This window comes from Propithecus coquereli, unplaced genomic scaffold (assembly GCF_000956105.1).
Source record: "Propithecus coquereli isolate 6110/MARCELLA unplaced genomic scaffold, Pcoq_1.0 Scaffold20, whole genome shotgun sequence".
Classification (NCBI taxonomy): Eukaryota; Metazoa; Chordata; class Mammalia; order Primates; family Indriidae; genus Propithecus; species Propithecus coquereli.
Genome location: NW_012144967.1, coordinates 11,824,558 through 11,846,153, shown reverse-complemented (window position 1 = coordinate 11,846,153; position 21,596 = coordinate 11,824,558). Strand labels below are relative to the sequence as shown.

Genomic DNA, 21,596 nt, shown 5'->3' with positions numbered 1-21,596 from the left:
CTGGTGGGGGCAGAGGAGAAATGAGGGTGCTCCACACAAGACTAAAACACTGAAGAAATTGGGACGTTTAACCTGGAAAGTTGCAGGCTCAGGGTGGCGGAGGGGGAGACAGGAAAACCGCCTGAGGATGTGCGACCGGTCACCAGGTCGAAGTGGGATTGGACTTGGTGAGAGCCTTGGGGGGCAAACACTGCTGTGCACGAGGCAGGGGCGTCACTGTCCGAGGGGAGCTTTCTGAATTTTCTGTCCTTGGACACACCCAGGCCAAGGGTGTCTGGCCCCAGTCAGAAGGAGCCAGGTATTGGCTGGGAGGTGGAGTTTGGGTCTCACACTGGTGGCCCGTGGGCCAGACACAGCCCTGACGATGTGCCCGGGGACCAGCATTTCTGCGTGGCCCCCGTCCGCTGGGGCTGGACGGCAACTGCCTCGCCGACAGGGCGGGCACCCCAGCTCTCCGCAGCACAGTCTGCTTCGCTCGTTTATTTTATGGGACTGGCCTCTGAGGCATTTACGTCTGTGGCCTCGCAGGGAGGCCCTGAATGCACTCGCCCTTCCCCCCTCTGGGTGCGGCCTGCAGGCGGCACCTGGTAAGACACAGGCTGGTCCTCTGGGCTGGGAGACTGGATGGCCCAAGCTCCCTGCCCCGACTGGGATGCCAGATAGAGCTCCCCGCGGGCTGGAAACCGCCACTGCCCTCTCCCGCCCTCGTGCTGCCACTGCAGGGTCTGTCGTCGGCTCCACAGACCGGTGCTTACCACCCAGGACGGTGTGGTCATTCACCAGCCTTGGAGCAGACACAGTGCCCCAGGGTGTCCAGAGCCCGGGGGAGGGCACTCAGGTCAGGGCCACTGTGAACTGAGAGAGAAGGGACAAGTGAGAAAGGAGCCCCCGCCCAGGCTGGCAGCACAGGGTGTGGGGAAGGTGGGGGAGGCCTGAGAGAAGAGGGGTAGGCACTGACCTGCGGACGCTAAAGGGTCTGAGACGAAGGGACCGAAGGCAAAACAGTGCTAGGAAGCCCAGCCCTGCCTCCTGCCCGCGTGCCGGGCTGGCCCTGACTCGCTCTCTGTAGAGCGCAGGGCAGAGCAGGGAGGGAGGGCGTCCCCAGGCACCGATTTTGCACCTGATGCTGGCACAGGCCAGGGCCGATCTCCAAGCGGTGTTACTTCCTGGATCCCACTTGTTCCTAGGACAGCTCTGGGAGTCGGGACAGATATTCCCATTTCACAGATGAGGAGGCTGAAGCAGAAGTTGCCCAGGCGTGAGCCTGGCCGCCCAGTGGCAGCGGGCTCCGGCGGCGCTGCGCCAGGCCATGAGAGAGTCTGCTGGGAGTGGCGGAGCTTGGGCTCAGGAGCCAGGCTGGTTTCCCTTATCGGCAAGATGGGACGTCAATAACCCCCACGCAGGGTTACGGGGCACTGTATGAGATTACGTGTGTCACACCGAACACAGAACCACTCACAGGCAGCCAGTAAACACCATCTTCCCTTCCCCAGCCTCAAAAGCCCCCTAGGACGAAGGCCCACATTTGCAGGCAGCTCCATCTTTATTAGGATCGGGAGTGGCGGATGCTATTTACCAGTCCCGCTGCCCCCCAGCCTGGTGCTGGGCACCCCACCAACAGGACCCCAGCCCTCCTGTCAGCGCCACGTGGCAGGAAATCCCTCGTGACAGATGGGGACGCTGGGTGTGACTCAAGCCAGGTCCGCAGTTCTGGTCGGCCTGACTCCAAAGCTGGTGCTCTTTCTAGAGCCCTTGACACTCAGCTGAAAAACTGGCTGCACAGGAAGTGGGGACGCACGGTGGGGCCTGAGCCCAAGGCACCTGCTGCCCTCTGGAGTCCTGACCCTCCCTCTGGCACTACCTAGGAGGAGGGGTGGGCACCTCCCGGGTTTCCTCTCCCCGTGGGGCTTCCAAGCATCACGGCCTGAAGCAGGAAGCCGGGTTAGAGATTTCCTGTGAAAATTCTCAGCCTCTGGGGATCCTGGTTTGTCCCTCTTTTCAAGGAAGCCTGAACCTTGGGCTGAGAGTCGGGGAGCCCTGGGTCAACTTCCAGACCAGGCTGCATCCCGTCCGAGCCCTTCTTGGAGCCTCGGCTTCTGTGGCTGAGTGTGGACAGCCTAGAGGGTTCCCGGGGAAGCTCCCTAGGCATGTTGGAAGGCGCTGCCCCTCACACCTCTCATCCCCAGGTGTTCCTCAGACAGACGGCCCAAGGGCACCACCTGGTGGCCAGCCACAGCCAGACGAGGCCGACGCATCCAGCAGCTTTGAGAGTTTTTAGGAAACCATCGAACAGCAGAGGGCTGGGTCAGAACCCTGAAACTCGGGGACAGAGCAGGAGAGAACCCTGAGAGAGCAAGCTGTGCCTCCTCAGCCTTCCAGATGTGAGAGGGAGCCCGCCTGGTTCCCAGAGGCCAGAGGCGCAGGTGGGAGGCATTGCCATTGTAAATAAAGCAGCTGAGGAAAAACGACTTGAGTTTGGGGTCAGGCAGATCTGGACCTGGATCCCGTGGGTTCCTAGCCTTGGCTCGAGTCCCTCATCTGTGCAGTAGGCCTGTTTGGCACCCACCTTCCAGGGCTCCAGAGCTCCCTCTGCACGAGCAGGCAGCCAAGGCAGACAGCAGGGGGACACGCTGGACCTGTGACCCAGTCCACGCCGGGGCGCTCCGCCTGTGGCCGGCGCGCCACTGTGGCTGCACATTGCAATCCCCTGATGCTTAGGCAGTGCCTCTCAAAGTGCGGTCCCCGGACCAGCAGCATCCGCGTCTACCGGGAACTTGTTAGAAAGGCACGTTCTCAAGCGCCCCCCAGACCCTCCAAACCAGAAACTCGGGGTGACGCTGATGTTCGCTGTGGGGTGACAGCGCTGTGCTCAGACGCTGGGATTGCTTAGAAAGCACCTCAGGTGATTCGCATGTCCTAGGATCAGAATCACCCCCTGGAGGTTAAGAAATGAACAGACGCCGGCCCCACCCTAGTGATTCTCCTCTAGTGGATCTGAGGTGGGACCCAGGCATGGGTTCAAATGACGACTCTGCAGTCGCTTCTAAGGAGCAGGAACACACTCCGCCCTCCCCTCGGTGAGCCGAGCCCCCGGAGCAGCGTGCAGCGGCCCTCCCTGGGGTCCTCTAGATCTGCAGGCGGTCCAGGGAATAACGGTTATTGACACTTGCTGGGTGCGTGCGTAGGACAGGCACGGTGCCGGGGCTCCGCATGCAACATCTCACAAGTGCCCCACACGTCGTTATGGTTCTTCCCCATTTCACAGCCGGAGAAACCGAGAGGTTACGGACTTGCCCCCGGCTACACGGCTACTAAACGGGAAAGCCAGGATTCCGACCTAGTTCTCTCTGACTCCAGGGTTTACTACCTTTGCTTCCTCATTTTACAAATAGGAGGAGGGGTGACTTGCTCAAGGTCCCCAGGGGTGGCACCTGTCGCAGTTCCTGTGCTGATACTTGAAGCTCACAAGCGCTGCAGCGCCAATCTCGAGGGGAGATGGTGGGTCCCGGAGCAGGGCGCACGCGGGAAATAACGCCGCCCCTCTGGGCTAAGCGCGACAGGGCAGGGAGGCAGGGGGAGGTTATTAATGACACCAAACTCAATCCTGGAGCCCCAGGACTCAAGGTGTGAAGGAAGTGGACACTGCCCAGCCCCCCGGCCTAGGTCTTCCTTGCCTGCCGGCGTCACGCCGCGGGGTCCCGTCCACCGCTAACCCGGCTCCGAGAGGAGGGAAAAGATAAAAAGAAAATCCAGTGATGGAGTAGAGAAAATATAGAGCATTTTTACTATGAAAGATACATTTTCCAAAACAAAGGAGTTGCTGTCCTGAAGAGATGAAACCGCTAGTCCCTGGGGAAGGGGCCGGATCGCGCCTCGGTCTGATGCCGAATCCGAATTCGCTGGGAGAGGCGGTAGAGCTCCATCGTCGCCCTCGCGTCTTCCACGGAGCTGTGTCCCAGCCGGCTGTTCTGCGGGCACAGGCACGGGGGACTTGGGGCGGGGCGGATTCCGGGGGCCCGTTCCCCGGGGTTCCCCTTGTTCCCCCCTGATTTCTAGGGGCCCGAGGTGGGTCCGTGGGTGAGTCTCGCTCAGGCCTCTGACACCCTGGGCTTGGAAAACTCAGTAGGTGGCTGCTGCTGGCTTGGTTTCGCCCCTCAGCCCCAGGGCCAGAGGCACCAAGCCCGGGCACAAAATCCAGCATCTGGAGCCCCAGGCTGAGCCCTCGAGGTGCCCGCAGTCTGGTGGGGGGAGCGCTAGCGAGGAGCTCCGGTCAGCGGAGGAGGGAGTGAGGACGTCCAGCTAGGGCCGTGGGGAGAGGCTGCTTGGAGAAGGCAGGGATGTCGGTAAGTGGAGACCGAATGCCACAAGCCGTGTGGAACACGGGAGTGCGTGTCAGCTAGAATAAGAGCTCGGGGAGGAGGAGCCTGAGAGACGGGGTTGGGAGGGGGTGGTGGGCTGGGACCCATCAGCGGAGCCCTTGAATACTGTGGGGGGGTCTAGACTTTATGGGAGTGGTGATGGGAGTCAGGGGCCACTCAGTCCACTCAAAGGAGAAGCGACTGCCATTTGCTGCCTCCTTCTATGCCAAGCACTAGGCTCACATTGCGTTAAACCTCCGAGCTGGGTATGACTATTCCCCCATTTTACTGATGGTGACACTGAGGCTCACACGCAAGCCGGCAAGTTCTGGAGCTGGGATTTACACCCCACGGAGCCCTCCACGCCAGGCAAATTCCCACGGCTGGCACCTTCATATCCCCTGCCTGGCCCCGGTGTCCTGGCCAGGACCCAGCATGGGGTCAGTGGGCCGTTGTCCCAGCCATGTTTTCTGTCGTTCCTGTGTCGAGAGAGGCCTCCCTTCCCCCACAAGTCTCCTTTCCCTGACCCTCCAGACCGGGTGCTGGGGATACCTGGTGATGTGGCCCAGCTCAGGGAGGCTTTACTCGTGTTGTTAATAAGCAGGTGGGTAGCACGGTGGCCCCGGGCACTGTGCCCCACCACTCCCCTTGACTGACAGATGAGGAAACTAAGGCACAGAGGTCACAAGCTCTACCACTCAGCTCTGTGGGGAAGGAAGCCAAGGACAGAGCAGAAGATGCCACGAGCGTCCTCTGCTCACCAGCGTGGGGAGGTGGAGGGCCCTGGATTTGGAATCAGACAACCAGGTTCGAATTCCAGCTCCCCTGCTTACGAGCTCTGTGACCCTGGGCAAGCCACTTTCCATCTCTGGGCCTCTGTTTCCTCTTCTGTAAAGTGGGCCTGAGCACATCTGCCCCAGAGCATGCAATGAGAGATGCCAAATGCCCGGCACCCTCCCAGACGCCTGATACCTGGGAGGGCCTTTCCTTTCCCATGTGGCCCAGTCCCCTGTGCCAGCAGCTTGGGATGGAGAACCCACAGGACTGCCATTCATTCCCTTGAAGGGAGGTAACACCACTGCCCCTCTGTGACGATCCCCCCACGTCAGCTCCTTGTGTCCTGGGGGGCACAGGTGATCAGCCGCACCACTGTCCACACTGGGGGGTGCTTGGGCACTGGCTTCTAGGAGCATCAGTGCCGGTGGGAGCTGGTGGGTGGGCGCTGTGCCCCTGGAACAACCAGGCTTAGGGAGCCCAGGGACACACAGGGACACAGCCCGAGGAGGGGCCTATGTCAGGCTCAAGGCCCGGGACTGATAGCCACAGAGTGACAAGGGCTCCAGGGAAAGCCCATCCTGGTCCCTGTGTGCCTGGTGGCTAACAGACAGGCCCAGACTCAGGCCTGTCCCTGCGCCACACATGGTTCCTGCTGGCGAGGGGCGGGCTCCATGGTCCCGAGCCCCTCTCCCAGCCACACGATCCCCACCCTGTCCCCCTGTGCTTGGCTAAGACTCACCTTCCGACTCTGTTCAGATCTGGCCTCCTGCCTGCCAGCACTGCCCCTTCCTCCCTGCTCCCAGGGCAAGGCCACTGCCCGTCCCTCCGCCGGGCACTCCCCACCACGTGCGCTAATGGTCTGGTTCTGGGCCACCTCCCACCCAACCAAGAGTTCCTCAAGGACAAGGACAAGTCCTGCTCACCACCGTGTCCCCAGCACCTGGCCCAGTCTGACACGGAGCAGGTGCTTACGTCCCCTACACGCACAGGCCCTCCCTGGTGACTTTGCTGGAGCTGCTTCGCCCCGGGAGCGGCGTCAGCCGGTGGCTGCCAGAAGCAGGTACAGAGACCCCGGGATCCAAGGGAGGTGCGTGCTTTACTCCGTTTCCCAGAGTTCTGCAGCAGGACTAAGCTTCATTATTTACAGGGTGATTGGCTTGATGTCAACAGCAAAACAAACCTTAACTGGGTGTTTTCCCTTCCTGTCCCCATCCTCACTCCACAGCACTTCCTGGGGTCACCTCTCAGATAAACTGCTTGCAATCCGGGGATAGCCCAAACAAACACACCCTCCCTCTCTCAAGCACACGGCCTCTCAGAAGTAGAGGGAATAGAGTCTTTGAACCAACTATTTGCACTGGAGCCACCGTGGGTTTTTAGAGTCCTGGGTGGAGCGCCCGGCCCCAGCGGCAGGACCCAGGAGCAGTGCGTCAGGCGGACCGCCGCATGGTGTGCTCCCTCCTGGGAGGAGGAGGAGGAGGAGGCCCTCACCTGGATGTTCCTGCGCAGGAGGCGCTTGCTCAGCAACTTCAGGGAGACGCGCCTGCAGTAGTTCAGTCTGGCCTCGTCCCGCAGCAGCCTGTCGGTAGACGTGTCGTAGATGGCATAGCCACTCATGTCCTCTTTTAGCGCCCTGAAGTCATGCTTCAGGTCATGACCCACCACCAGCTTGCCCTTCAGGAGCTGCAGGATCTGGCCAGGAAGACATGGGCACCCCGCTCCGTATCACCCAGGGTCCTCTGGGTGGGTCTGGGGCAACTTAGTACAGTCATGGGGTTGGCATGGAGCAGCCCCTCCTCGACTTGCTGTGTGACCTTGGGCAAATTATCATCCCTCTCTGGGCTTCAGTCATATCATCTATGAAAAGAGGAGATTGGACCATGTCCCTTCTCATGATAGTGTCAGTCTGTGCCTACGGCCCGGATGTGTAGTAGCAGTGGCTAGTACGTACTGAACACTTCCCACGTGCCAAGCATGCATCAAAGTATGTTATATATATTATGTTGTTTAATCTTCTCAACAGCTCTACTGTGACAGGCAGAATAATGACCTCCCAAAGATGTCTATGCCCTAATGTCCAGGACCTGTGAATATGTCACACGGCAAAGGGGAATTAAAGTTGCAGGTGGAATTTAGATCGCTAATCAGAGGACCTTAAAATAGGGAGATTTCCTGGATTATTCGGGTGGGCATGATATAATCTCAAGGGTCCTTGTTTGTGGAGGGCAGAGTGATTCCATGAGCGAAGGTCTGGACACGCCGTAGCTGGCTTTGAAGGCGGAGGAAGGGGCCAAGAGCCAAGGTATCCAGGCTGCCGCCTCTGGAGGCTGGAAAGGGTAAGAGAGTGGACGCCCCCAGACCCTCCAGAAGGGACCCAGCCCTGCTGACACCCTGACTGTAGCCCAGTGAGACCTATGCTGGACTTCTAAACTGCAGAAGTGTAAGATAATGTATTTCTATTGTTTTACCACTGAGTTGATGGCTTTGTTGTAGCAGCCATAGAAAACTAACACATGGCCGGGCACGGTGGCTCATGCCTGTAATCCCAGCACTTTGGGAGGCCGAGGCAGGAGGATGACTTGAGGCCAAGATTTCAAGACCAGCCTCAGCAAGAGCAAGACCCCAACTCTACTAAAAATAGAAAAATTAGCCTGGCATCATGGCGCCTGTAGTCCCAGCTACTCGGGAGGCTGAGGCAGGAGGATTGCTTGAGCTCAGGAGTTTGAGGTTGCAGTGAGCTGTGATGATGCCACGGCACTCTAGCTGTGGCAAGACCCTGTCTCAGAAAACAAAACAAAAACAAACCAATACAGCTATGAGGGGGGGCTGCATTTAACTGAATTTTACAAATGGAAAAATCCGAAGCCCAGAGAAGTGAAGTAATGTGCCCAAGGTCACTCTGATAACTTTAAACAAGCGTGCAAATTCCTTGACACTCTTCTCAAAAGAGACGGAATCTAATTCCCCTCCCCTCGCATATGGGCCAGCTCTCGTGACCTCTGGCTTCTCTCTGGGATCAGAATTCTGGGAGCCTTGAGCTGACATGTAAGAAGTCCAGCCACCCCGAAGCCACCATGCTGAAGAGACCAGGAGGAGAGGCCACACAGAGACAGAGACGTGCCCGAGGAACGCCAGCAGCAGCCCCACGAGTGAGGGACCTTCCGACAAGTCGAGCCCCCAGCCTTCAAGATGCCTCCGCTGACGAGCTGTCCCCACCCGCCAAGCTCCTGCCCAAATTGCAGGTACATGAGCAAAATATTGACATTGTCTTAACCATTAGGTTTTGGGGTGATTTGCGGGACACCGTTAGATGACTGGGGCAGTCACGCAGCGAGCAGGCTGGCTCCAGGGCCTGCTCATCGCCACCACACTGAGCTGGCAGAGCAGGCCACTCCAGGCCTCCAGCAGCCCAGCAGCCGAGCTACAGGGGGACAAGCCCGAGAGTGCCCGCAGCCCGGCGTCGCCTCCCACCTCCCCTTGCACACGCGCAGCCTCCCACGCTGCGGCCACATGGGCCAGGCAGCTTTCTTGTGCCCGGCCGTGTTGCCGAGGATGGGAAGGGGACCTGAACACAGAGCCGGGGCGAGCCGCGCCAGGCCCGGGCTGAAGGTGCCGCTCGTGGCTGTGTCGGGCCCACTTGGGACAACTCTCTGACGCCTTCATCTCTTTCTCTTTATGTGGCCCCTGACCTTCATCTGAGACCTGGGACGGAGCTTTCCGGATGACTCACACCCTCCCCACAGCCTGCTTCTCCTTCTAGACGGCTAGTGGCCTCCTGGGACATCATGTGGTCCGTTTACACATTCTTGTCTCGTGACCACAGGAAACCAAGGCTCAGAGAGGTGCGGTGACTTGTCCAGGGTCACGGTGTTGGGAGCAGGGTCTGTGCACCGAGCTATTCTGCCGTGCACGTGGTTTGGCTGGAGGCCTTCTCTGGACAGAGCCTGCACTCAACACAGGGGTGGGGGAGAGCGTGCCGGAGCGTGTGGCTCCTGACCTGCGCCAGCGCCTCTCAAGCCTGCACGCGCTTGCCAGCCACCTGGGGAGTGCCGGTAACACGGCTGCGGCTTCAGGTCTGGGGCGGGGCCCGGGACTCTGCATTTCTAACAGGCGATGCAACGTGCTGGCCTGGGCGTCACAGGGAGGCTTTAAGAGATGACGACGCAGGCACACGCCCTCAGAGCGGCGGCGGGGAGCCCTCTGTGTGGAGGAAACGCGCGGTGCCGGCTCAGCGCGCAGCGTGGGGAGAAAGGGCACGGGGCGGGGGGCAGATGCGGCCCTGCTGGGGGGCTGCGGGTCACGTGCCTGTTCTCGCTAACATCCCTGTGCTTCTCGACCATGTGCCTGTTTTCCTGTCTGGAGTTCCGCCCGGGCCGGGTTCGCACAAGGCCCTGAAGGAGCTGTCTGCAGTCCCACAGGCAGCCACGGCTGCTCCCAGATGTGAGAGGGCCAAGTCATTGTCATGTGGATTCCTGGGACTTTCCTCACTTCCTGAGCCCGACAGTCCCTGGTGGCGGGGGAGGGGAGCTACATTGGGCACTCAGGACTCATGAGAGGACAAATAAAATAAGAGGGGGAAGACAAGCAGAGGGAGGAAGAGGAGGAAAGGAGAGAAGAGAGCAGTCTACCTAGAGGGAGGCCAACAGCTCTTCAGGACAAAGGTGCGGGCACTGGACAGGGAAAGCCCGCTGGGACTTGCTGTGTGTCCTCAGGAACGCCAAAGGCCCTCTCTGGGCCTCAGGTTTCCCATTTGCAAGGGTCTGCAGCTCACAACTCCAGCTCTGCAGCCAGCATCTGGGTCTCTGCTCCGGGTCTCTAGTGGGTTCTGGAACTCCTCACTGAGTGCCATCGTGGACCGGGAGTGCTCTCTGTCCCTCGGTTCTCAGTGGGTGGCAATAATGACGACTGTCATAACAATGACAAGGTCAGGTGAAACCAGGCACTGCACGGCAGCTTTCAACTCACCAGCTGTGTGACCCGGGTGAGCCCTCACCTCCCTGATCCTCGGCTGCCTCCTCTGTGAAATGGAACTAGGGACATCCTTGCTGAGGAGCCTCGTGAGGAGGTCAGGAAAGTACCCGCAGGGCGCCGGCCGGGCTGCTAAGAGGAGGCAGGTGTGTCCTCCCCCCAGCCTGCCCCGGTCTTTCCAGGAATCTGAGAGTCTCCGCCCCCGTGTTTGACAGTGGCAAAGTCTGACACACCTGCCTCGTGACACTGACTCAGGGCAGGTCAGGTGGCCGGCAGGTCGCACAGCCCTGAGGCCCGGCCTGCTGCTGCTTCTCCACCCTCCTGGGCCCCAGGGTTCCCCACTGCGTCCCCCCCAGCCCTGCCTGGGAAAGTTGGTGGAGCCCTGGCTGCTAATGGGCCCCTCAGGCCTCACCAGTCCAGGCCCTCGCCACTAGATGCCGGCAGCACCACAGTCCCCACGCTGTGACAAACACGAATGTCTCCTGATGCTGCTAAATGTGCCAAGAGGAGCAAAATCCCACCACGCTGAGAACCATTGCTTTAGATATTGGTCAGACACAGAGGTGTCAGAACGTACGAGGCAATTAGTTTATGTCCTAAAAGTAATGTCATCACGTTATAAAAAATAAACAAGAGAGAAAGGGGGTGGGCCCACTCCGTCCCAGTGCCCTACAGCACCAGCACTCGCCGGTGGACTCAGGGGGCTCAGCGACTGCCCCCGGCCTTCCCCGCTGCCTTGGCCTGGTGACTGCCCGCGGCTCCCCTGGGGAGGGGGCGACAGGGAGGTGAGGGGCTTTGAAAACACCTGCATGAAAGCAAGGCCTGGCAAGCCCTGGACTCACCTGTGAGTGTCACCTGGCGCTGTGGAGCCTCAGAAAGGGCTGGGAGCTTTCTGCCCTTCGGGGGCCCCCAGCACATTTTGGGCCCGTGAGCCTGCTCTCTCTTGGGGATTATAGTAAAACACCGCGGATGATGAAGTGGGATCGAGCCACCTCGGGGGCCTCAGGCAACTTGACCCACAGTGTCCTTGTTCATGGAAACAAGTGATGGCCGTTAGCTGGTACCACAGCTTCACGCACAGGCCATGCCACCGCCCCTCGCACGTACTGGACGTGTGGCATTTACACACACTGAGCACAGGGTCTGCACCTCACAACTCCAGCTCTGCAGCCAGCATCTGGGTCTCTGCTCCCCCTTGCCTTGGGCAGTTCACTCGGCCTCGTACCTCGGAATCTGGGTCTCTGCTCCCCCTTGCCTCGGGCAGTTCACTCGGCCTTGCTCCTCGGTTTCCTCCCCTGTGAAATGGAAGTGCTGGTCCAGTTCACTACCTCCCAGGGCTGTGACGGGGAGTAAAGGCGGTGGGACACCATGCCGGATGTGGATACTCCTGCGCTATTTTATCAGCCCTGTGTTACAGAGGATCCTACTGAGGGGAGCACAGAGAGGTTGAGAAACAAGCCAGAGGACACAGAGCATTCAGGTGGCAAAGCTGGGATTGGCCGAGTCTCAGGGCAGTGTGCTTGCTGCCCGCCCCAGGGCTGTGTGGGTATCGCATCGCCATGGCAAAGGCCAGCACAGGGGCAGAGGCAATTTTACCCCACGCAGCTGCCTGAACTCTTTTATGAAATCAGTTCAACTTCAATCCCACAAACATTCTCAGATCACCTTCTGTGTGCAAAGGACAGCCTCCAGTCTGGGGGCAGGTAAAGCTACGGCGGGAGCTGTGAACCGGGCAGACCGTGTGTGGACCGACAAGCTGGGAGGGCGTGGGCAACAGCGGGGAGGGCCAGAGAGCCGGGTGTGGTGGGGCAGGGGCACCGTAGAGGACTCCTCTGGCCCGGGGCTCCCGGAACGGCGGCCTTTCTAGGGGCAGGGATGGGGGACCCAGGAGAGTAGGGTTTGGCTGGAGCACGGGGCGGCAGTGGCTGAGCTATGACAGAAGGCAGGAAAGGCAGGTAGGTAGACAGTGGTTTGGAGAGCCTGGCTGCTGGGATGGGGTCCTTAGGCAGTGGGGAGCCACGGGTGGTGTTTGAAGGGGGCAGGGGGGCTACAACCTGAGCCAGGCTTGGGGAAGTCTCCCTGGCAGCAGGGTGGGAGAGATTGGCAGCAAGCGTACCAGGTGCAGCAGGCAGAAAATGAGGCCGGCCTCAAAATCGCAGCAGTGCTCAAGGGGAGTCGGAGAGGGGACTGCGATGTGTACTCCAGGTTTCTGCCCTTCCCTTCCCGGCGGGCACAGTTACTGAACATCAGCTGTGAACCAGGCGCTGCGCTCAGGGCCACAGCCCATGTCACGGCATCCAACCCACTGGAGACCAGGGAGGAGGCGTTACCACTCTCCTTTTACGATGAGGAAACTGAGCCTCAGAAAGTTTCCGTAACTTCCTGAAGGCCACACAAACCAGTAGGAGGCGATGGAGCAGGAGCCGGGGAACCCGGATGTGCTTCCCAGACTTGCCTGGTCTTCAGACGCCTCCCTCGTTCCCTCAGTGGCTACCAAGTGCCCACCTTGCCGGGGCCTTAATGTCACGCACTTGAGGCGCTGGGCTTGGCGGAACCTCAGAAACAAAAGCTGTTCCGCACCAAGTCTGCATGAAGACCAGGGGTTCCGGCTCCCAGGCCAGGCCGGCACTCGAGCGTGTCCAGAGAGTTGCAGCTTCCCGGGCCTGGATGTCCAGCCGCGAGAGAAGTGATTCTCTACCGCCTCCTCCTCCCCTGCTCTGGGCTCTTCTACACCCTTCCCTCTTTCTGATGGGGTCGGAGCTGAGAACAAGGAGGAAAGCTAGGGACCTACTGAGACAGGAACTGGCAGGTAGTGCTTTGGGTACTGCTTTTGGCATTGCTTTTGGGCATTGCACTGAGCATTGTGGCAGCATTGCCCGAGTCAGGAAGTCTCGAAACAAAGTTTCAAATTGCCCTGATCAAAACAGGATGGCGGCAGGGCAAGTTTCAATCGGTTAGAGCCAAGATAGTAGAGCAATAGAGGGTGATACCCGGATTCCAAGAAAACACCGCCCCTTCATGAATATTCCTCCCCTTGTTAATTAAGCCATAGCTTAAATAGAAAGGCCACAGAAACCAGGAGGCTGGTTCTCTTCTGCAGGGAGAACCTGCCTCTGTCTGTCTGTGGAGTAGACTTTCTGTAGTTGCCGGATAAATCTCCCTTTCACTTTATACCATTGGCTCGCTCCTAATTCTTTCTTTCACAAAGCCAAGGACCCACTTGAACTTCTGGCTCCCAACATCAGGAGTCACTTTCCTGTGTCAATACTGTCCACCCTGACTGCTTGGTGGGGATCTGACGGTGGGCCTAGGCCTCCCCTGTCCCTGGGCCTCCCCTCAGCACCTGAACGGACCCCCGCCTCTTCACCTCTTCTTTATGTTGCCCTCCCCTTCTTGGTGACTCTTCTTAGGTCTCTTCCTTCCTAAGATTTTCTTCTTTCCAATCCTCTGCTGGTGGCAGACCACTCGGGCCCTTTACTGTTGCCTGGGGCCTCTGACTCTTCTCCCTATTGGCATCTTTTTTCTCACCCCTCTCTTTCCTCTGCAGTACCCCCATTCTAGCTTTCTTGAAACTGGTTTTTATCCTGCCGTGCCCTTGCTCAAGAATTTTCGGCGGCTCCCTGTGGCCTGCTTAATTGCCTACACAGCCTCTCCCCACTCCTTTCAAATACCACCAGCCGCATGGAGTCTTTCCAGAACCACCATGATGTACTGTGCCCCTCCTTAAGTTTTCCCAGTATATTTTTAATACATGTTGAGCATTCCAAATCCAAAAATCCAAAATCGGAAATGCTCTAAAATCTGAAATGTTTTGAGTGCCGACATGATACTCAAAGGAAATGCTCATTGGAGCATTTCCAGTTTTGGATTTTCAGATTTGGGATGCTCGACCAGTAAGTATAATGTAAATATTCCAAAATCTGAACAAATCCAAAATTCAAAACACTTCTGGTCCACTTTCAGATAAGTGGTCCTCAACCTGTACTTCTAGAATGGCACTGTCCAATAGAAATAGAATGTGAGGGAGCCACAAATATAATTCTAAATCACCCAATAGCCATATTTAAAAAGGTAAAAAGAAGCAGGTGAAATTAATTTTAATGTTTTATTTAACCTAATGTAACTAAAATATTATCATTTCAACGTGTAATCAATATAAAAAATTATTGAGGTATTTTATGGTTCCTGTTAAAATACAGGTCACCAAATCCAGTGTGGATTTTACACTTAACAGCACATCTCAGTTCAGACCAGCCATGCGCCAGGTGCCCACTAGCAGCACGTGGCTAGCAGTGGCCCTGCTGCACGGCCCAGCTCTAGAGGCTCTGAGCAGCCCCTGCGCACGCCTGCTCTCTGCACTGTGCAAGCTACTCAGGGTTAGGGGTTGAAATGTGCCCCTCGCCTCCTGCCAAGTTCATATGTTAAAAGGCTAACCCCCAGTACCCCAGAATGTGACATTTGGAAATGGGGTCGCTGCAGATATAATTAGTTTAGCTGGATGAGGTCACACTGGAGCAGGGTGGGCTCCTAATCCTATGTGACTGGTGTCCTTTTAAAAAGAGGAAGTTTGGATAGAGACACACACAGGGAGAACACCATGGGAACTTGAGAGCGGAGATCAGGGTGATGCATCCACAAGCCAAGGACCCCAAAGATTGCGAACAACCCCCACAAGCTGGGAAGAGGCATGGAGCCCTCAGAGGGAACTACCCCTGCCAACACCTGTATTTCAGACTTCTCGTTTCCAGACCTGTGAGACAATAAATACCTGTTGTTTAGGTCACCCAGTTTGTGGTGCTTTGGTATGGCAGCCCTAAGAAACCAATACACTTAGTTCAAGCAAGCCTCAGTTTCCTCATCTGTAATACGGGGATAATAAGGTACACATAGCTAACATTTTTTGAGTACTTATTTAGGCACTCTCTCAATCCTACAATAACCCTGTGAAGTTGCTACCACTACTATCCCCGTTTTCTTTTATGGATGGGGAAACTGGGTACTGGGTAGAGAGGTGGAGTAACTTGCCTAAGGTAACTCAGCTGCTAAGTCATGGAGCCGGGATTCAAACCAGCCCTCTTAACTCTGAGTTAACAGCTCCTGAGAACCCACCTGGCAGCTCCGAGGCGCCAATGCTTAGGAGAGGACGGCGTCCGGGGCGGAGCCAGAGCTCAGTAAATAGTAGCTATTGTTGTGATTTTATCTCCAGCACCTGGAGCCTGGCACGCATTGCATGTGTGCAGCTGAGAGGAACCTGTGTTCTTCCTGGACTTCCCCAACCCCATTAGCCTAGAAACTGATGAGTTTGCTGGCCCTCCTGAGACTTCCCAGAAGTGACTAAACCTGGTGTCACTTTTAAGTTTTGCTTTCCATTTAGTGATTTAGAGAAACAGAAAGTTAGACCTGGAGAGGGCTGCTTCCCCACAGTGCTCGCCAGGGGCAGCCTAGAGTACAGAAAAGAACAGGCGATGTAGACCCAAGTCACTATGCGGCAACATCAGGTGGGACTCAGCTTCCCCATTGCAAGACCAGCAAGTTGGAGCAGATACCCTGAGCGTGACTCCCAGATGTGAGCCTACAGTTCTCTGCCGGTGGAAGCCTTAGGGAAGTGATGGAGACCCCCAGGGGTTTCTCCCCAAAGCGGCAAAGCAGTGTGGGGACTCTCACGAGGTTAGGTCACCGGTCACAGGTAGACACTGGGGGAAGGCGCCGGGAAGTAGAAGGGGTTTTCTGCAGCAGCCTTGGCCTGGCTGGCACACGGCCCTTCACTCACCTCTTGCCTGGCCACAGTGAATGGTGTGGCCCCCGCCATGTGCTGAGGGGTGACCCCGCTGACCGCGGTTCTGTAATCCGTGATGTCCCCCTCGGGCCGGATGAACTTGTCGTAGAGCACTTCACCGTAGAAGTTCACGATGCTGCAACGAGCCAGGCCGCTCTCCTGGAGGGGCCCCAGCCCCACCATCTCACAGTCCATGGCCACGGCCTCGTGATTGCCAGCCATGCTCCTCAGGGACCCTCAGATGCTGGAGAGAGGGGCATGGGAGACCTCACACTTGGGCAAACCAAGCCTCCAGATGTCCTTGGCCACTCCCAGCCATCCTGCGCCCTCCACCCTGCCCTTTAACTACAGCACCACCTGGCCGCAGAGGAAGCTGGCCTCTTGCCAGCCCACCTGGCTTCCCCTGCCCACAGGTCCCAGGGCCCCTGGTCCTGCCCTGCCTCCTGGGGACCAGGAGGGCCCCTCCCTTTGCCGCCCTGCCGCTTGTCCCAGCTCTCACCTGCTGGCCTCCGTGCCCTCAGCTTCCCTCTGCCTCTCTGCTGCCCTGCTCAGCTCCAGCAGTCACCAGTCACTCTCGGCAGTGAGTCATCTCCGCCTCCAAGCGGCATCCCCGCTCCGTTTCAGTTTCTGGTTTATCAAGTGAAGTGAAGGGCGGGAGGCCGGGCACGTGGGCTGGGCTGCCCCCTCTCGGCTACGCCAGCAGGTGGAGAGTTCAGCTGAGGGCCTGAGTCAGCCCTGACAGAGCTGGCAGGCCTGTCAGGGTGTCCGTCCTTTGCCCCTTTCCCTCCCCATTTTCAGATGACGCATCTAAAGTGGATGAAGTGGATTGCGACATCTTTCTTTCCTTTCTCACCCTCTGCCCAGAGAACAAACATCCCCAGGATTGGAGCCCAGGGAGTGTCCCACAACTTCTGGGACCCGCCACCAGTCTGATACTCTGAGGTCTTTTATGGGGACAGGGAAACCGACTCTTGGGACACTGAGGCTATTAACTGGGATGGGCAGAAGGTTGTGGGGGAAGGGGGGCTAGCCCCTACCTCCAGCCCAGGGAAGACAAGGAGGCAGCGGGGCAGCCCTCAGAGGCCTCCATGGGATCAGGGGTGCTTCAGCCGCTCCGCCTCCAGCTGGGGGGACACTGTTTGGGGGCCAAGGAGAAGCAGGCCTTGAGGGAGCCCCCGCCAGCATGGCCACACTTCCTAAGGTCTATGCTCTCTCAGGCTGGAACTTTGAGCTCTTAGATCAGTGCCTAGCATGTGAATAACAAATGAGTTATAACTGGGGCAAAACAAGAATCAACTTTCAATGAGGAACACGCCTGTCGCACACTGTGGCGAGATTCCGCAAGCATGAGCGGAGAGCTCCCCACACTTGCTGCTACTCCAGATCTACGTGCACTGAACATTGGTCAGTCTGATCTGATTGCCCCTGATTGTCACAAAGGTTTGTGGTCTGGAAAGGAACTTCCCCAGATCTGTGGTGTTTTCACCTAGTGGGATGCCCGACTTTTAAGAGACCTCAAAAATAAAACCAAATACTGAAATATGTCTTAATGAGAAGGCATCGCTCCCGTTTGCGGTACAAGAGAGTATTTTTGGTTCCCATCCTGAATAAGCAGCTTTTGCTTGAATTCAGACTGTTTGGGGACTTCCTGCTCTTCAAATGCATAAAGATTTGTTACCCTGATGAAGGAGGAAATGAAGCAACATTTCTGTTACTTTCCACAAACATGTACTTAAAAAGTAACCCCCTAAAGATCCAGTTGGAGGATTGCTTCTGCAATCCACACGGGCCCCAAGTGCCTTGTGGTGATCCTCGGACACCAGTAGCCTCACCGCAGGCCCTGGACCCTCGCCTCTACCCACCTCCCCAGGTCTGAGGCAGAGCACATCCTGCCCCTCCAATTCTTTTTTTTTTTACTTTTTCTATTTTTTTTTTTTTTTTTAGTAGAGACGGGGTCTGGCTCTTGCTCAGGCTGGTCTTGAACTTCTGGCCTAAAGTAATCCTCCCGCCTTGGCCTCCCAGAGTGCTGGGATTACAGGCGTCGGCCACCATGCCCGGCCCCTACCCCTCCAATTCTTACCACATGGTCCTGTGCCTGCTTCATGGATTCAACTCCAAATCTGCCTCTGCCAGTCTTCCCCGAGCTGCCTCTGAGTGCGCCACTTCCCTTTCCTGGGCACAACCTAGCCTAGTCCTTGCCCGCCATCCTGCGTCTCCCGCCTCCACCTTCATGCTCTGCTCTAAATGATTTTTTGAGTCCTACCAGATTAAGTTTCCCAAAAGCCTAATCTCTTGTACTGTTTGTCACGGCACTTCTCTGCTCAAGAATTTAATGATTTCCTGTTGCCAAAAAAAAAAAGGACGTTGGTACTTTGAGACAGGAGTCTGCCAACCTCCTCATTTGCCAGCAAATTAATAAACTCCTCTTTCCTTCTCCTCAAACCACTTGTCCTTGTTCTTCCAATGCAGTCTCAGGGACAAGTGCCAAACTTTCAGGAACAGATTTGGTGTCCCTGGGTGGGCCCATCAGCTTCCGGTATAATGGCAACCTGTGACTGCTGCAGGAGGCAGGGAGCAGCTCCAGGTCAAGCCATGGGCAGGAGCATCCCCTTTTCAGGTAAGAAACGGATTCTCCCAGCAAGCGCCCGGGCCTGTTTAGCTCCGGGAAGTCCCATCTCTTTCTCCCTGAATGGACACAGCTCCGACCAACCTGAACTGAGTCGAGGGGAAGCAAATGGATTTGGGAAGTGTCCAGATGCCACAGCCATTTGTAAGTAAAGTTCCCTGGGACGCCAAGACCCTGTTTCCACCCATGGCGGGTGGGAGCAGTGTTTCAGAACCCCGCACACCCCGATGGATTTGTGGTACCAGGTGTGGTGGTACGTACCTGGTTCCGGGGTGGGGAGGGAGGATTGGGAGTTGTTGGTTTTTTCATTTGAGAGAATTTGGTTCCGAGTTTGTCCCCTTGGGATTAGAATTCAGTTCTCGTTTTGTGGTTCCTGTTTGGTCGGCCGTGGCATTTTATGTTGGGGGATTCCCTGTATTGTCTGTGTGTGTTTGTTTGTGAAGTTTTATTGCAACATAAGGCAGTTCTATCCGAAAGTCCCTTGGAAAAATCTTGGCTGAATGATCAACTGACAGCTACGAACCTATGTCTAAAGAGAATGGTTTATTGTAATCTAGTGTACATGCTGGAGTGTGAGAAGTGGTTGTTAAATGAAACCTTCGATTCTACTGTCTTATAATTAGGGGAAAAAAAGGCAAATCTCAAATTCCAGTTTCATCGGCCCACCGGCCTTTCCAATCTTCTTGTACCACCATCCAATCTAAGGACTCTCTTTAAGGTTTAAACCCACATCAGGTCCTTAGTTATGGACATGTGACCCCTCCTGAACCATCAGCAGGTCCTGCCATATCCTTCAGATGATGGTGGTGGTTCCTAAACCCTTGCATCCCCCAAGGACCAGGTCGGATGGCTACAGGGACCAGGTGGAAGAGACAGGCAGTAGCGCGCCCTCTCCCAGGCCCTCGCCACTGCCCCCTCGCCCACCTCCTTCCAACCACACTGGCTCTTCCTGTTCCTCCAACCCTCTGGGCACGTTCCCATCTCCGACTGTTTGCTATCCCCTCAGTCTGGAAAGCTCTTTCTCCAGATCATCTACCTAATTTGCTCCCATTCCCTCAGGCCATCCCAGGAGGCCTTCCCTGACCTCTTTATTTAGAACTGCACTTCCTAGCCCCTTCCTGGCCTTTTTCTATAGAAATTAGCACCATCCGAAATACCGTCTACTTGTTCATTTACCATTCCTCTACCATCTGTTTGGATCACTGCCGGGCCCCCAGCACTTAGAACCTCGCCTGGGTCAGGCTGAATTTTTTTTCAAATGTATTGTGTCCTCTGACGTTGGACCCGGGCACTGGTAACTAACAGCACCTAGAGAGGAGCCCCCACCCCAGCCAGGGGGTTCTTGGTGTTGACGCTCCAGCTTTAACTGGCATCAGACATCGGCAGGCCACACCCACAAACATTTTTGGATCAGGTGACAGCAGGAAAGTATGACTCAGGGCAAACTTGCCAGCCTTAAAGACACACATCTAGCCACAGGTGACCACCTATAATGACCACAGCAGGTATGAAGTCTGCCAGTCTGTGACCCTCTCTGGATCCCTAGCACTGGGCTCAGGACACACGCCGAGTGGACGACTTGCAGTGAAGGGTCAGAGGCAGCTCTCCCAGCAGGCAACCTGTTCTTCCAGCCCGGCTGCTCCAACCTTGCTGGGCATGTACTCCTAAAATGTGCATGTGTACTTCTAAGTTGACCCTTGAACAACATGGGTTTGAACTGCCTGGGTCCACTTATACACAGATTTTTTTTTCAATACATATATTGGGAAATGTTTTGGAGATTTTTGACAATTTGAAAAAACTTGCAGATGAACCATATAACGTAGAAATGCTGAAGAAATTAAGAAAACTTCAGGTATGTCATGAATGCACAAAACAGATGCTGATACTAGTCTACTTTTTGTTTTCTTTTTTTTTAAGAGACGGGTCTTACTCTGTCTCCCAGGCTGGAATGAATGCAGTGGTACAATCATAGCTCACTTCAGCCTTGAATTCCTGGGCTCAAGTTACCCTCCTGCCTCAGTCTCCTGAGTAGCTGGGACTATAGGTACGTACCACCACGCCTGGATAATTTTTAAAAATATTTTTGCAGTGATGGGGGTTGCACTATGCTGCCTAGGCTGGGCTAACTCCTAGCCTCAATCCTCCTGCCTCAGCCTCCCAAAGTGCTGGGATTACAGGTGTGAGCCATTGCACCTGGCCTATTTTTATCATTTACTACCATAAAATATATACAAGTCTATTATTAAAAGGTAAAATTTATCAAAACTTACCCACCTACATGGTGCCATTCCTAGTCAAGAGAAGTGTAAACAAATGTGAAGACACAGTATTAACTCCTAAGTATATAAAATTAACTGCAGTACATACAATACTACTGCAGTAAGTTCACAGCCACCTCCTGTTGTCACTGCAGTGAGCCCAAGTGCTGCAGACTGAAGACGCCAGTCTGTGTGAGCAGTTTGTCTCTCCAGTAAACTGCGTATCACAGTAGCGAGTGATCTCTCTGGTTCCTGGATATTTTTCTTCGTGTTTAGTGCAACACCATAAACCTTGAATAACACCACAGGACCTGTACCAAATGCCACTAGTGATGCTGGAAGCGCTCCCAAGAAGCAAAGTGACGATATTATAAGAGAAAGTTGAACTGCTTGGTATTAATATGATACAGCAAATAGAAGTCGGCAGCTGCTGCCATTTCAGATGATTCAGCTTGCAAACAGACCACGTAAACTTATGATATCAATACAGTACGGTATCATAAATGAATTTTATCTTCCTTATCGTTTAATAACATCTTTTCTCTAGCTTATTTTAAGAATGTGTAATACATATACAAAATGTGTTAATTGTTTATGTTATTGGTAAGGCTCTAGTCAATAGTAGGCTATTAAAAGTTTTGGGGGAGTTAAGGTTATGCTTGGATTTTTGACTGTGGGGCAGAAGGTCGGCACCCCCAACCCCAGTGTTGTTCCAGGATCAACTGTACCTACTACAGGATGAACCACATGAAACAGTCAAACATCAGCAATTTCATGTGGTTCGACTTAATACACATAAAACTGTGCTAATGGAATACATATTATAAAAC

The 21,596-nt window shown here is 55.7% G+C and overlaps 1 protein-coding gene across 3 annotated transcripts; it reads right to left on the bottom strand.

Moving 5' to 3' along the window:
- Positions 1 to 3,762: 3,762 nt before the first annotated feature.
- ISG20 (interferon stimulated exonuclease gene 20kDa) lies at positions 3,763 to 16,446 on the bottom strand. 3 transcript variants are annotated; one of them, XM_012643797.1, is made up of 4 exons: positions 16,379 to 16,445; positions 15,874 to 16,123; positions 6,627 to 6,827; positions 3,763 to 3,968 (listed from the first exon to the last, which is right to left on the bottom strand). In XM_012643797.1, exons 2-4 carry the CDS (start codon positions 16,099 to 16,101, stop codon positions 3,843 to 3,845), a joined length of 555 nt encoding a protein of 184 aa, XP_012499251.1. In that variant the 5' UTR covers positions 16,102 to 16,123; positions 16,379 to 16,445; the 3' UTR covers positions 3,763 to 3,842. The 3 variants fall into 3 exon arrangements, with proteins under 3 accessions (XP_012499251.1, XP_012499252.1, XP_012499253.1); XM_012643799.1 differs by lacking the exon at positions 3,763 to 3,968 and adding an exon at positions 4,082 to 4,318 and having other exon boundaries at positions 16,379 to 16,446; XM_012643798.1 differs by lacking the exon at positions 16,379 to 16,445 and having other exon boundaries at positions 15,874 to 16,366.
- Between the last annotated feature and the right edge of the window lie 5,150 nt (positions 16,447 to 21,596).

Excerpts from the sequence above, each read along its gene's own strand:
- ISG20 (XM_012643797.1), bottom strand. The coding sequence starts at position 16,101 with ATGGCTGGCAATCACGAGGCCGTGGCCATGGACTGTGAGATGGTGGGG. Across the intron at positions 6,828-15,873 it reads TCACTGTGGCCAGGCAAGAG|ATCCTGCAGCTCCTGAAGGG; the intron begins GTGAGTGAAGGG and ends CTTCCTGGCCAG. Across the intron at positions 3,969-6,626 it reads TCCTGCGCAGGAACATCCAG|AACAGCCGGCTGGGACACAG; the intron begins GTGAGGGCCTCC and ends CTGTGCCCGCAG.